This window comes from Labrus bergylta, chromosome 3 (assembly GCF_963930695.1).
Source record: "Labrus bergylta chromosome 3, fLabBer1.1, whole genome shotgun sequence".
NCBI classification, from domain to species: domain Eukaryota; kingdom Metazoa; phylum Chordata; class Actinopteri; order Labriformes; family Labridae; genus Labrus; species Labrus bergylta.
Genome location: NC_089197.1, coordinates 21404910 through 21420438, shown reverse-complemented (window position 1 = coordinate 21420438; position 15529 = coordinate 21404910). Strand labels below are relative to the sequence as shown.

The 15529-nt window shown below is 40.4% G+C and overlaps 2 protein-coding genes across 10 annotated transcripts in view; one reads left to right on the top strand and one right to left on the bottom strand.

The window, feature by feature from the left end:
- Window positions 1–396: 396 nt before the first annotated feature.
- dkk3a (dickkopf WNT signaling pathway inhibitor 3a) lies at window positions 397–4246 on the bottom strand. Of its 2 annotated transcripts, none has more exons than XM_020625779.3 (7): window positions 3976–4246; window positions 3594–3704; window positions 3444–3506; window positions 2602–2694; window positions 1978–2122; window positions 1736–1892; window positions 397–1616 (listed from the first exon to the last, which is right to left on the bottom strand). In XM_020625779.3, the coding sequence occupies exons 1-7, from the start codon at window positions 4189–4191 to the stop codon at window positions 1529–1531; spliced, it is 873 nt and encodes a 290-aa protein (XP_020481435.2). In that variant the 5' UTR covers window positions 4192–4246; the 3' UTR covers window positions 397–1528. The 2 variants fall into 2 exon arrangements, with proteins under 2 accessions (XP_020481435.2, XP_065809028.1); XM_065952956.1 differs by lacking the exon at window positions 3976–4246 and adding an exon at window positions 3802–3947.
- A 674-nt stretch (window positions 4247–4920) lies between these two features.
- mical2a (microtubule associated monooxygenase, calponin and LIM domain containing 2a) overlaps window positions 4921–15529 on the top strand; it is a 38391-nt gene continuing 27782 nt past the window's right edge. For 3 of the 8 annotated variants that reach the window (XM_065952951.1, XM_065952949.1, XM_065952950.1), the window contains exons 1-2: window positions 4921–5212; window positions 12796–13166. In XM_065952951.1, coding sequence (XP_065809023.1) covers window positions 12906–13166 — 261 coding nt within the window. In that variant the 5' untranslated portion in view covers window positions 4921–5212; window positions 12796–12905. The remainder of the gene's footprint in view (window positions 5213–12795; window positions 13167–15529) is intronic. The other 5 variants (XM_065952947.1, XM_065952948.1, XM_065952946.1 and 2 more) reach the window with 3 other exon arrangements.

The window sequence follows — 15529 nt, the reverse complement described above, 5'->3', positions numbered from 1 at the left end:
TAGAGAGATTGCGAGGTTTGTTTTTGGCGCTTCTACCTGCTGCTGCTCTATAGACTGGCTCCAGAGGGCAGGTGGGGGGGGAAAGTCTACTGGACTTCCTCAGTGTGCCCGTGCTGCTGGTCTGAGGAGGACTGACGCTCAGCATCCCGCCCTCTCTGGGCTCCTGATGCTGCCACCAGCTGTTCACTGTAGAAATGCCAATATCTGAAGAAAATCTTTTTTTTTTTTTTTTTCCGTCATCGATGTCTATTTCTTTGAGATTTAAATCCTGTGTGAAAATAGTTTAAAATGATTTTAGAAATTAATTAAAATGCTTTTTTTTCATAACTGCAGTTTTTTTTTTCCATTGTAAAATGAAATGGCTTAATTCAACCCACAAGACATAATCACTGAGGCTTGGTGTTTGAACACAACTTTAATTTTCTAAAAGCTAGAAATGTCCGAGCTGCATGTTGGAACTTGCAAAGTTCTGCAGAACAGTGCTGTTATTTAATGTTATTTAACATCCAACTAAAGTACACTGCTATGATCACAAACACACCAGGGGTTGCTTGTGTTAGCTTTGCACTGCAACTGATTGCTGTACATAGAAAACCCAAAGCACTTACTGTGCAGCACAAGCAGCGTGATGTGTTGGGGAGAAATGGCATGCTTTAAAAGTTTATGACCCACATAGTGTGCAACATGAGTTGGAGATCTCGGTGTTGACAACAGAACCATTGATAACTAAATATCTGAAAACATTTCACCATAATGGCTTCAAGCTTGTGGATGGAGCTGGTTAGTTAAGTTATGAAAGAAAAGATTCAATCTGTTTGATTTTACAAGAACTATTAGTGTTATGTGATAATATAATATTTTTAGATTGAGTGACAGGAGTGGTTCAGTTGTCAATCAGAATCTTCTTGGCCGTGCTTCGTCCACACAGCTGATTATCACTCAAGTAGCCTAATCAGACCTCTTCTACCTTATTCAAACATGGCTATGATTAGCATTAGATGAGGGTTAAAGTAGCAATATACTGTAAAATACAGAAACAGGCATTTCATATTAATTTCCAATGCAGTATATCCTGTTTTTTTTCTTTTTTAAACTTCTATATTTACGTTGAGAATACAGAAGCATTAATTAGACATGCGTCCATGTATCTTATTCACTCTGTTTTCCCATTGTTATGAGTCATTTCCAATTGTTTTCTCGAGATCTTGAATTATTTATCTCATATCCCTAGAGTTGCAAAAAGCACAAAACAAGCACAGATGTAGGTTTAACTTACCTCATTACTGTGGATGGAAGCATGTCTGTTTAGGGCTTCCATACCAGAGACCTTTTAGTTTGGTAAATCTTAGGTCTCAATTAAAGCATATCAAATAAATATATTTGCGTCCTTTATCATGCTGTATATGTTCTCCAATTTGGATTAGGCTAGCAAACACAAAGTGCTGAAGTCTTTGCAACAAAGCTCTGGAGTAAGGGAATACTCAGGTCTATTTGGAAACAAAGTCATTTTTAGAGAATGTAAGCTGTGTCAGATGATGTAGTCTATCTCTGAATACAGCGTGTCAGTCAGGTCCTCTTCACTCGAGTCCTCTCCTTTAAGGCACATGGACCCTCGCCTGTATATAAAAAAAACAAAACATGCATGGAAAACTTGAATATCATTTATTGAAATGGAATTATTCACTTGTCAAGTTTTAGATTTAAAATATACTGTGATATATTAAAGTAAACATACCCTAGGTGCTGGCAGTGGAGCTCTCCTGCACAGGGGCAGTGTTTCCTGGGCCCTTCATCCGGGACATCCCAGGACAACAGCGCCATCAGGTGGTTGGAGGCACCGAAGCAGCGCTCGCGCTCAATGGGTTTTGCAGAGCAGATGGGGAAGAGTAAGGCTGAAATCCCAATGAAAACACATTTTCCTTTGAGGAAGTGTAGAAAAACAGAGCAGTGTATACTGTGCTGTGAGCAGTGCTGTACCTTTGTGAAAAGCACAGCAGAGGTCTGGGTTGCAGTCGTCCTGGTGATTACAGGTGCTGCCAGCCTCTCCCTTGGTTGCATTTTGACTGCACTGACCCCACAGACACAGCTGCTCGCCGCAGCACTCTTGATCCTTAGTACAGGGCTTAAAGAAGAACAGGGGGGTGGGTGAATGAGATCAGTGGTTCAACTCTCCCTGATTGTAGTGACGCACGTTCCTATTTCTATCCATCCGTTAATTAAGTGGCACTGCCATATGGCAAAAAGTTTTCTGGTTATTTCCATCAAAATGTTTCAGTAATGCACATAAGAATTATTATCCTTTTAGCTTTGCATTGTTTTTTTACTCTCACACACACCAACACTTAGTGAGTCTGAAATATAACCAAAGAGTCTCACCAGAGAAACTCTTTTTATTCATATTATTTTTGTTGCAGACATCCTTTGCAGAGGAAAGAAGAAGAGCTCGACTTTGACATGTGCTGACCTTTTTACGTGAAGCTCACACACACTCCAATTACACTTGTGGACACACTGCAATGCAGTCAAAATGAAACCCCAGCTGCCTGTGAGTGTGTGCGTGCGTATGTGTTGTGTTTTGAAAGCAACAGAAGGGTCATTTACCACATCAACTGCTTTGCAAAGCAGACACTTGGAGTTCTTTATGTCAGAAGGGCAATACCTTCCCTTCCCACAGTCCTCATCAATGATGCATCCCTAAAGAAAAGAAAGAAGAATGACATCCAGACGTCAGGAACAAGAATGAGCTCCATAGAGAATGCGTTCTGTACTGTAGAGAGGATAGAGTGGGAAAGTGCCGCCAAGGTCAAAACTCAAAACAGAGCCGCCTGCTTGGGAGTACTTTGGCCTCCATGTTTGAGTCACTATATAAACACAGCTATCTGGCGCCTCATGGTAGGTTATATTAGTGTCAATATTTTACTGCTGTATACTTGAAATTTAACCCTGTAAGCCAAATAAAATAGTTCAAATCAATAAGTTGCTCAATGAATAAAGATTTGATACAACTTTCTTGAGAATAATTATAAATCTGTGTCGTGCTTCCATCGAAAGATTTAATCCGAAAAGTCCCTTACAAGCAGCAAAAGCGTAAAGCATTACTTTCTTTACAGTCATCATTTTGATTAAAAAAAACTTTTAAGCAGACAACTCAACTACTTATCAGCATTTTGTTTGTGCTTAAATTGTACACATAGCAATTTGCAAGTAATAAATGTGAATACAGTTATTAATGCTCCCTGAAAATCATACAGCAACTGTTCATTCATCTGCAGACATTATGCCAAGTCAGCAGCTGGGATGCTGCTGCCAGACATTGTGCAATCGTGAAAATGTTGTGTTATGAAAAGGTCATAAAATATACAAGAGTTCAATTTGCATGTTTTTTTTTTTTTTTGTGGAAGACTTTACATAATTAAAATTTTAGGTAAACAGATCAAACTTACATCATCAATATTGTTTCCCAGGTTGCTGGACTGCTCTGTTGTCGTAATGTTGTTTGTCTCCTCCTGTGTAAAGGTGGGACATGTTCAAAGTTTCTGATCAAAGTTGGAAACAAACACTGTTTTGTTTACTAGGTCTATTTATAAGCATACCTGGTTTACTGAGGTGTCGACAGATTCACTGTAAGTAACTTTATCAGAAGCAGTTTCATTGTGATGACTTGATGGAAGGTCATTGGGATGAGGGCCAACACTCTCGTTCTTCTGGAAAGATAATCACAGATACATTTCAGGTAAAAGCAGGCAGTAAATATCACTCACTACATTCTAGCTCCTATCACAGACTCATCATCTTTCTAACCTTATAGCCTACATCTGTCCAGAGATGGACGTGTTTTTCAAAGATGCTCATAATACCAGCAAAAAGAAAGAAAAAAAACATAATCCAAAGGCAGCGAGTTTCAGCATGAGCAGTGAAATACTGCTATGTCATAGAAAGCTAGATGCTGACTGAGAGGTGCAACTGGCTGCCTACTTGGTGAAACGCATCCTCAGGCTTTAGCTGCGGATCCCCTGGAAGCTGCTCCACTTCCACAAACATACGGTCCAGCTCATTTTGTCCCAGGGCGGAATTATCCGCCAAGATGTGACTGATCCCCGAGTTCACTATCTCAGGGAGGATGCCACTGCAGACAGATGCATGAGCCAAAACTAGCAGGGCGACCCGCATCATCATCATCATCATCATCATGATGCTGCTGCTCCTGCTCCTGCTGCTGCTGCTGCTGCACACTGAGAGTGAGGGTGTGGCCGTGATGCATCGTCACCACCACAGCTGATACTTCTCCGTCACTGCGGGGGTCATCACCTCCTCTGTAGGAGGTAAACCTGAACTTAAAGTCGTCACTGCTGGCTTCACATGAACTAACTTTAGTAATACATGTATCAAGGCACTCGTTTATGGCTTACAGGCTTGGTGCTTCATAAACTTTATCAGGACGCCTCAATGATAACTCCGGCCCAGTAAAAAGCCCAGTTCAATCCTTCGCAAGGTAAACGGTAAAGTCAAGAGGTAAAGAAGTAAAACAAGTTTTTTTTAGTTGAAAGATTTGTATTTTAGTGAAAAAGTCTTAAAGACGAATTCTGCGTGCGTGTAGTTTCACGGTTTGACCACAAGATGGCGACGTGCTGCATAGAGAGACCACAGTTTCTGCTGACACTTTGGAAAAATGTTTAATGTGTTGACTTCCTAAATGCATGGCGCCAGGCCAGGGATTCGGATGTGAATGAGTCGAATTAAAACCATAAATATGCGACATCTGCTTGCAATTGCTAGATTTGAACATCTGTCTGGCATAGCTATAAATTCCATTCAATGCTCATGCAGCTATTTTTTTTTGTGTGTGTGTTCAGTGCTTATAGCCTATACCTACTATGTTTGCAGCTACCCAAGAGTCAAAATGTTCTGTGTGGTAGCCTAATTTCTGTCTTTACGGTGAACTCACATTAGAAAATCGTGGGTGGTCGTTAAAAAGTAGCGAAACCCCCGTTGACATGAAAGAGTCTGAGGTCGTTTGGCTTAACCAGCAGCCACTGCTCAGGGATGTGTCCGAGTTCAGAGCACCGCCCTCAAACACTGGACTCAGCAGCTGTACAGAGACACACGTCTGCCTGGCTGTCACACGGACTCAGGACCGACGAACCTCAGGACCTCGTTTGACCGAAGACATTTGAAAGAAAGCATTTGAGTTTGGATTTGGTTGAGATATGAGGTGAGCTTTATATTTCCCACCCGTTCACACCTCAAAGTTTCATTTGTCTCTCCTAACCATGTGGCGGGCGTGAGGCTGAGACACCTGACAGACAAGCTTTACCTTATTTCACAGGTAACATGTGGGTTAGGTTGTGTCAGCGGTAAGTTTAACAAGGACTCTAGTATAGAGAACCAGGGTCATTGTAAAATGTAAAAATGGATGAGAAATTGTCTTTATGGACTTTTTAAACTGTGTTACTTAACCTATAAAACAACACTGTCCTGTACGACAGGATCAGGTAGCCTTAGTTGGTAGTCAGATCTTCTGTTTTGCTGCTTCGACCTTCAGTAAAATATGAACACGTGCTAAATGTGTTTTAATTGTTAACACGAGGATTAAAGGCTTTCTGAGAGGAGTCAGTCTCTGCTCCTTCATAACAGATCTCTAATCTTGAAAAGTGATTTCTGCTGTGGTTAATGTGCAGCTGCTGGTATTGATCAAATACACAGCTGAGCCTTTGATAAATACTGGGATTCCTGATTTACCAGGATAGAAAATGGTCAGACAAATAGTTGTACATAAAGGAAAATACAAAAAAAAAAAAACCCAGATGATTTGTGAGGCTTTATTAACTCCTCACAGTAGGAACCATCATGTGTCTCTGTGTGTTACATTTCGACACACAGGGCTTAAGCGTTCTGTCTGGCGTGATTCACACGTCTTGCAAGATGATGCATGATGTGTTCAGCAACATTTTTAAGATGGTCCCTGGAGTCAGAAAAACAGCGGTGGCTCTCCTTCCCACCACTGTATGAGCAATCATTTCCTGTGTACTTAACATCTGTTGAGGATACACCGTGAACTTGGATATCAAACTGTAAAGCCCAGATTTAATCTCAGCAGGATATAAATGCTAACACCTAAAGACTTTGGCCCAGACGCTGATGGCCCCCTGTGATTTACACTCCTGGAGATTAACATCTCTATGTATAAACATTTAGCAGAAATCCTCTCACACTGGAGTTTCCCTCTTCCAGTCATTTTCTTTTGAATCATTCATGTCCTGTGATTTAAAATACATGGTGGAAAGATTTACTCAGCAGTGTGTTGCTCAGTAAGATATGTGTTTATTTTTCAAACATTTTCTTTTCTTGCCAAATATAGCTTTAAGACTCGTGTCTGAGCATGCTCTATGGTTGCAGGCTATAACTCTCCTTTCAACAATTACAGCTATTCTACGGCTGAAAAATCATTGAAACATCACAAGATAACGCCCTGAGTGAGAAACCCAGTGTACCAAAGTGTACTGAGTGAGGCACAGTAATGAAGCTGAACTTCAATATTTTTCAACTGTCCTCTGACATTTGTGAAAATAAAGAAAGCATGATTGACTTTAACTCTGCTTTGGTCACACACAACTGGCAGTTCTCGTGTCAAGCTTTAATTCTTATCTTACAATTAGGAGCTTAACAGAGTATTAATTTAACAATGGAACCAGCTTTACAGAAAGCTGCAGCTTCCTCCACTGCAGACAAATGAAAGGCCTACATTTAGATTATGCTTACCAAAAACTAAACATGTTTGATACTACTGTGTCTTGAACGTATCTTGGCTGTAGATGACACAGATGACAATTCAAAAGCATTTCAGCCTGTTGTCGACAGACACTGTTACAAAAGCCCATGACAGCTTGGATTGACAAACAAATGAGTGTTAGGAAATAAAGTCAACTTTGGTCACTTGTTAGATTCCAGTGCTTTAATAAGTTCCTCAATCTCATGCTGCTTTTACTGTAACGTTATTTGTCCACTATTTTAGTTTTCAGATATGAATGTGTACCAAGTGACACAGTAGTTTATGCATCTGAGTAATTAAGATATGTGAGGATGTGATGCTGGGGATGAAAACAATGTTAATGTGTCTCATGCAGCGCTGGAAGTTTGGGAGGCGGTGTAAACTTTCTCCTTCCTCTCTCTGCCATATGTTTCCTTCCTTGTTCCACAGGATTAAAACCGGACACTCGTGTCCAAATGTCAGCCTCACACATGAGATTTGATCATTCACAAGTAGATGGGGCATGAAGTAGTAGTTTGTAATCACACAAAATGTTTACTGCTATATCAAAAAAAAAGGAACATTTCGGCTATGTTTAGTTGAATAAAAATATGTATGGACGTGTCACATCCAGACCGATCACACTGTTAAAGATGGAGCCAGTGAAGGAGGCACAAGGAGACTTTTCTGTGGTGAAGTCCCGTGCAGGATACCATTAACACTTTCCATCTGGCATGGACGGACAGAGCACACGAAAGACATTAAAGATATCTTAGTCATGCTTTCAAATGACAGAGGTGGAATTTTACAGTGGGCATCTCTCCTCTGAGCTTTGATCAGGACAGGAAACCAGACTCACAACACAGGAAGAGTTTGTATGGGAGGCGGCTGAGGGAGCTCGCACACACTGCTTTAGCACTGAGAACTAAAATGTTCATAAAGGTGTCTCTTTCTCAGTGAATCATCATGATTCAGTTTCTGTATACAAAAGACTCTCATGCTGTTAGTTTAAACAGGAGACTCCAGATCACTTGATTTGTATTGAGTTGCACTTTGTACATGTGTTTATTTCACGCAGTCTTGTTTACAGGCTCTTATTTACAGGTTCTTGCTGTGTTGATATCTCCTCAGGTCATGTGCTGTTTGCTCCTGTAGCATGACACTTGTCTATATTGAGCCTGGCTTTACTGATTGTTGGCTCACACAATCTGCTATTTCTCTCAGGCGGTAATACTACCATCTAAACCTTCACTGTGTCACTGAGAGACTCCCACTGGTCTTTGACCCTCACTGCCACTAACACTAATGCTTGTCTTTGCCTTTTGGTTCATGTGTACTATGCTTTGTACCCATTTCTGATGTTCTGAGGGTTTTATGATTTTCTTTTTCTTTTCTGTGGTTGAACTAGAAGATGTGACATATTTACTGTTATATTAGTTATTCAGTAGACTAAGTTCTTGTATACTTTTAGATTGGTGGTCAGAGTCAGAATAAGTGTTGAAGAAAGTTGTTTGTGTCAGTAGCTGGCTAGACAAACCTCTGTGCTCACAATGTCCGGATAAATCATTCTCTAAAGGAGCCATGTGGTGAGCACACCTCGTGGGCCAGACTGGCCTGTGGACATGAGCCCTGAAGCTTCTGCTGAACAGCCTGCTCCTGTTTGTGTAAATGAACATTTTGTCTCCTCTGAAGCTGGCTGACATTAACTGCTTTCTGACAGAATCTTTACCTTGCTCACATCAGATTTTTTTATTTGGGCACGGCTGCCTCACGCCCAGCCAGATTTCAGAGAGCTGAGATAATACTGTGGATCTCTGGGGCCGGGCAAAGGGCAGAGCCGGCAGGCTGAAGTCCACATGAGCACTGTTTTCCAGGGCATGCTGCCTGCTTATCAGGACTGCAGAGGGTTCCTTCCTGGTTTTCTTCAGTCAAGTCTGTAATTACTGTCGCTTGCTGGCTATGCTACAGTATGTGCGTTTCCCAGCATTCCCAATGTTTTCCTTGTGTTGTCAGCTCCCTATTGTACTTTGATAGCCTGAAGCTATGTGCTCTGCAGAAACAAATGACGCCATTGCATCACTGGTTTGACGCTGGTTTGGTGTTTTTACAGTTTTTCACTCTGAGTTGTTCTTTGTTTTTTTAAAGCAAACTCACGGTCACTTTCACCAACTGCACATTTAAAAGTATTACATGACTTATTTTGTGATCAGTGGATATACTTTCGTTATTTAAATCAAGGAGTTTGTTTTAAATGCCAAAAGCAACAATAGGTCAGTCCCACCTGTGCAGCCAAAACCTGATCCAGCTTTTCATGCCACGGCCTTCTTTTGAGATAAATAACATTTAAAGAAATAGACATAACACATCCAGTTGTATTAAGGGACCTGCTTCTTTGTGAAGATTAACACGGACAACTCAGTTAGGAAACAAATGGCTGTTATCCTTTTGAAAAAAATGTTACCCAAGAAATGTCGAATTTACTTTGGCTTAACAATAAGAAGAAAAAAAAAGAAACTTGTCCATTTTTGCTCCTGAAACCTTTTGATAGATTCAAGTTTACAGTAAGGACGATGTTTCTCAGGGCTGAGTGTCACCACCAGGGTTGGGCAGTTGTAAAGTAACAACTTGCTGGTTTTGTTATATCATGGTATTAGCTGAAAATATGAAAAATGTAGCATAAAGCCAGCTTTGTCCTTGGAGACTTTAATTTGACTATGTAGTTATCTATCTGTCCATGTTGTGGCCTTATTTGGGGTGCATTATTCTATAAATGGACTTGAGCTTGTATAGCGCTTTTCTAGTCTTCTGCATTTATGTTTACCGCAGGTCAAATTCAAATCCAAATGTGAAAATAAAAAACACAAGAAAATGTCGGTCTGTGGTTTAAGGGAAGGCAGGTGTATAAAGGTGTGTTCAGGTACATATTTTGATCCCCCTTCTTTTTTCCTTTTCACCACCCAGGTGTGACAGGTACATTTTTCACATTTTTCACATTCCCCTTCTATCTTATAGATACCAATAGCTTGCCAAGTATTTTCCCCACACAGCAGTTCTGTATTTTATTATGTGCTGTATAAAGGTATTATTTGTCTTTGGGGAATGTAGAAAGGGTTCTATGAACTTAAATAAGGTAAATACATAAATCAAGTATCAGGAGAAAGAAGAGGTTGAATTGATCACAAATATATATATATATATATATATATATATATATAGCACAGCTCAAGTTTCATTCCGTTATACTACACTGTTTATGTAGAAAGTAAACCGTCCTTCACAAGGACTGCTGTCTGTTTCACTTAATCCGATTATTTTTTAAACTGACAGGAGACTTTAAAACCTGCAAACTGTCAATCTCTCCCTCTAGCACTATATGGTTTGGTTGTGATGTACGATGTGGGTGCGTTCGTATGTATTCTTTCCGCTATGTCTGTCATTAGTCGTATTTTTACAGCCTTTCTGTGGGTTTGCTCCGTCAGCCCACGAGTGTCTTTCCATTCTGTCAGACAGAGATGGTGAAGTCATTGGACTCTTGTCTGAGACAATGCAGTTTGAGTGTGGAGCGCTGACTTTGCTGTGAAGTCAGTGCGTGGTCCCTTTTCATTAGTCCTCTCAGACTCCTGCTACAGATGGTTCCAATAATTGTGCCTCTTTTACCACGTTACTTGGACTGTGAAATGTGAAAGCATTAGTGCAGTCAACATGTCTGTATTTCAACTTTCCACCAAAGCATGAACGATTATTTAACAGTGGCCAAAGTCTGAACTAAAATTATACCAACATACAATTTGTTGCTCTTCCTGAATGTCAGACACAACTGCAGTTTGATTTTGTACAATAATTAGGCTTTTCTTTTCTTTTACATCCCCCTGCCTCAAACTAATTAATTTTAACTCCACAGTCGTAAACACTCCACAGAGGTTCTATGGAAGATATAATTTAGGTCCCAAACTCTCCACATACCCCATGGTACAATACACAGCAATTTTCCCATCACCATCTGCTGCCATGCACGAGAGATTAAAGCACCTGCATCATATATCATGCCTGTCTCAGTCATCGCTCGTCACTCTTAACAGTCAGAGAGTAAATTCACCCAAAAAAAACACAGTAGTGGTCCCGTGACTGCCTGACTGGTGGAGCTGGTGAGAGGGCTAGCTGGGTGTTGGGCTCATGCTGATGGAGCGCTTCAAAGCTCCTCTATCCACGTGGCAAAGGAATGTCAGCTCCCTGTGTTTGAGGCTGGTTGTCTGCTTTGAAAGGCCTCAGGGGTCCAAAGTATTTACCAACAGGACAGGGGCTTTTAGGTGTAGAGAGCAGACTGACAATGTTCTGCATTTACAGTTTTCTTTCCCAGCTTAATCTTCCTCTGAAATGTAAAAAAAATCAGCAGCAGCATGAAAACAGGATGCAAACAAGCATCCAAACAGGATCTTGTGCAAATGAACATGCTAATTTTAGCCAAAGGACAAATGCTGGCATCAACATACAAAGTCTCACCATATTCAAATCCCACTCAGAACTGTTGTGGCCCATGTTGTGACTAATCTTTCCGTGCATTGGTGCATCCTCCCTGGCTAAAGATCTCTGTGAGTTTGTCAGTTTTATGGCTCGGGCATGTTGCAACCTGAGGCCCTGTGGAGGGGTGTGACAGTAACACAGGCTTACTGTGGGGGTCTGTATCAGTGCTACCCAGCCTGACCTCGCCTGTAACCCTGCCCATCCCGCTCAATGGGACATTAAAATATCAAAAGCAGACTTCTCCAAAAACTCACAGAAGCTGTGGTCTCCACCCTTACTGAGCGCTCACATGCTTAATGTAGAAAATTTTCACGTTTCCCCTTTGATGTCGAGTTCTGCTGCAGATTTTCTGGCATGATTTCCAACGTACTTGATTGTTGATTAAAGGAAAGGGGAAAGTTTGTTTTTAATTCAGTTATTTCAGCTCTATTCTGACACAGGAGTGTGTTTTAGTAACAGTGTCTTTCACACGAAGGCCCATATGTAAGCATACTGAATACACAAACCTCAGTAGAGAAGGTGGATTATTCAGCATGCATACCCCAATCAAAAGTCAATCCATCTCTGTAAGTGTAGGCTTGCATTTCAATACCCTTGTTTCAAAGGCCCCCTTTTGACTGCTGAAAACATTGTCTGGTTTTGAGCTGGAATGTAAAATACCACAAGACAAATACTTTTCTGCTCTACTCATCCATGGTCAGTGCTGCACGCTAGGAATGAAAGGTGCTTAACAGAAACAAACAGTGTGGTTCTTTCAATTTCAATACTAGAAAATCCTCTTTTTTTACCCACACTGAAGACAGAAACAAAGTTATTTTATAGAAAGTTGTCTGCTGGGAAATTTAGCTGTTAGTTAAAAACATATTCTGTATGCATGTGTATCATGTGGCATGTTTGTGTTGATTCCTTGCAGCCTTCACATTAGTCTCTCTTTCCGTTTTAAAGGTTTTAAATTACCTTCTGAATGCCAGAAAAAATATTTTGCCACAAAACTATAACTGAAGATATCTTCTAGAAATTCCGAGAGATTTCTATGATTCGTGCACGGTGGATATACCATGTTCCAAAAGTTCTGATCCGTGTTAAACTTTTAAATGAACCTTGAAATATTTGTGTTCATGGGAACCAGAGAGAATAATCTCAAACCACAAACAGTGGTTATACCTCTATAAAGCTCGAGTAGGAAATAGACTCATTTGACTTTTTCTCTTTATTCTGGTATTTTCTGTGAATGTGGGTGTAAGCTGTTTCAAAATGCATGTTGACTTTACGCAAGAGAGCGCAATAATCATAATTCAGTAATGTTTGCTGGAGTCACAGAGCAGATCTAATACAGCTGTTTTTTTAAGTTTATGAAAATCAAAACAACAACCTATACTTAAAATATGTGTTTCTTTAAACTATTTGAATGAATAGAACACTTAAAAACACATAGGACTATATTCATAGAATTAGTCTCCTCGAGCCATCTGTGAGAGACATTTAACTATAAGATGACATCACTCTTATGTGTCTTGCCTCTGCAGACCGGGCATGACGGTGCGGGCCGAGCTGAGGGTGTAGCCACATCTGGCACAGACTGCTGAAGTAAGCAGGAGCCCCTCAGATCACCAAACCATCGACTGCAGCAAGGAAGATGGGTGAGACAGAGGAGGAGAGGGATAGTGTGGGGAAGCTGTTTGAGAACTTCATCCAGGCCTCGACCTGTAAGGGGGCCCTACAGGTCTTCAATGTCCTCTGCAGACTAGTCGACCTGGACCCTGCAGACAACAGCACCTTCTACAGCAGCCTGAAGGCCAAGGTCAACACCTGGAAGGCCAACGCTCTGTGGAGTAAGCTGGACAAGAGGATGTCACATAAAGAATACAAGAAAGGCCAAACCTGTGCTGGCACCAAGGTAAGTCTTACATACGTCTTTTACAGCTGCACTCGTCATGAAAGAGCATCAGACAACTAGGCAAAGGGGGGACTATTTTGAACTTGACTTCTTACTTAACAATTGCCCCTTTTAGTTTATCATAACACAACGTCATTTTCAGCAAAAGTAAGAAATTGAAATGCACTAAGCATACATTTTATCACACGTGATATCGTACTCATTTTAGACTGTCTACTTTTTATTGTGTTTTTCCGGATACACCACCATGGTAGTAAACTGCCCAGTCTTGGGGCAGCAGTGAACACACAATGATTTCAAACAGACCTTATTTTCCTTATTTATTACTTGTGACTAGGATTATAAAAATTGTTAACGCAATGAGTTACAGCTGCAAACATTCCAGCTACAGTACCAACTATTGTAGTTTTGTTTTATAAATATACATTTTATATAAATTCAACATGACCATTGGATACTAAAAACAGAAAGAAGACAAATATTCCCTTGGATTGTTTTAGTCTATACTATTGTGTGATGAAATGTAAAAATATAAGAACCAAGCTTATATCAATTCTTAATATAAGAGAATTAAGAATATGAAACAGTTGTATGAATGTGTCTAAAAATATCATGAGACGTTTTTCATACAAAGCTAACGTTGATATTTAATGATTTAGGAAGTATATTTGTGACTTCAACACACGTGGTTCCTGTTTTTTTTAGGAACAAACGGCACATTGTTCCTCCTCAGAACTGTTGAAGTACATCGACTAGCGCCCCCATCTGCGGCATTGTCATGCACATCCCTTTCACTTCTCTCTGCCAGGACACAACACATCCACCAAATTACCGCTCACTCTTTAATCGTTGGAGCTCCCAATGTGCAGCACAGGAAATGAAAGGGATATACTTTGCTTTGCACTAATTCTCTTCTTCCAACTCTTTGATGCATCCATGGCATTGCAATTGTTTAACCCAAAGGAGGGTTTTTAAATAAACGTAACATGGAACAGAAAAACCACAAACACACTTACCACTTAATCTATTCTTGAAAACAATTCACGAGAGCTATTGAAGAGATTTCCTGAGATGACCAGTGTAAAGATAGCTGCAATGAGGACAAAATAATGATGTCAAGGTGTGTTTTGATGGGGGAGGGCTTGGCTGTATAGGTGATGAGGGAAATCAGGAAAACCTGGAGGAGTGTGATTACCTTTCAGGCATCAGCTGCCTGCAGCTTGAAAGGGTGTTTTTATTGCGCACAGAAACAGGCAGCATCACTCAACAACTATGATTATTTGGCCCCAGTTATACTGAGGGTGTGCTTTGCTCTTTTATAGGCTCTTCCTCAAAGGTTGGAACCAGGCCCAGACTGTTATTAAAATGTGTTTCAATTTCGTCAGCGTGCGCTCAGTTTTACTGGTTCTATCTGATCGAAGCCGAAACCAAAATAGGTAAAAAAAGAAGAAGAAGGTTAACACTGATGTAAGTGTGACTCAGTGAAGTCAAAAGTTATGGCTCTGAGTTTGATAGTGAGGTAATCTACAGGGATGTATTGTCTGTGTGCACACATGGAGTAACCAGATGTACCAGTGGCTTTTGTGTTTTATTGAAACACTTATGTCTTTCTTTTACAAGTCTTAGATTTTCAGAGTTTCTTGTATCAACACATTAAAGTGCAGCACGAGGTCTGTTTCAATCCCTCATAGTACTGACAATCTGCTTTTACTTGATAACTAATTACTCCTCTCCCCGGGAGAATCACAAGGTGTCGGTGACAACTCGCTTTTTTTTTTGCAACTCAGCTATTTAACGGTGACGCATGTGAAATCACTCAGCACCCCTTCTTCATATTCCCGCTGTAGCAGCAACCTTTAAAGGATGTGATGTCATTCACGTTTTATGGCCTGATACAGATGGCTACAGTGACACTGACAACAGTGCCTTTGTTCCTCATAAAGTATAACTGAAAAAGACACAGCCCAAGTTTCTCTTTTTTAAGAATCCATGATGATTGTTCTCGGCACACTTCATCTGAGCTCTGTTACAAATCTTCATTCAAGAGATAGCCCCGATCAACATTACACTTAATTTCAATGGAAAACAACTTCAGCCCCATTTGTATTAATAAGAAACCCCAAATGAAGTATGTTGAACACTCGTGAAAATGTGCTCTACTTTGGTTAGACAACTAGTTACGATCAATTATGGTCTGATATGAATGCCTCAATTTTTTTTAATCCCATTAATCACATGCTATTTTGTCCTTGTAGACGCACCGTAGAAAAAACTTCTCAATATCAAGTCACAGTCAATGGAAAAGAACGACACCTCTGCGCCCTTGAATGTCTCATCATAAAAGCCTTACAGTTTTTATTTTA

Excerpts from the sequence above, each read along its gene's own strand:
- dkk3a (XM_020625779.3), bottom strand. The coding sequence starts at position 4,191 with ATGATGATGATGATGATGATGATGCGGGTCGCCCTGCTAGTTTTGGCT. Across the intron at positions 2,123-2,601 it reads TTTGCAAAGCAGTTGATGTG|CCCTGTACTAAGGATCAAGA; the intron begins GTAAATGACCCT and ends TTCTTCTTTAAG. Across the intron at positions 1,617-1,735 it reads CTCCACTGCCAGCACCTAGG|GCGAGGGTCCATGTGCCTTA; the intron begins GTATGTTTACTT and ends TTTTATATACAG.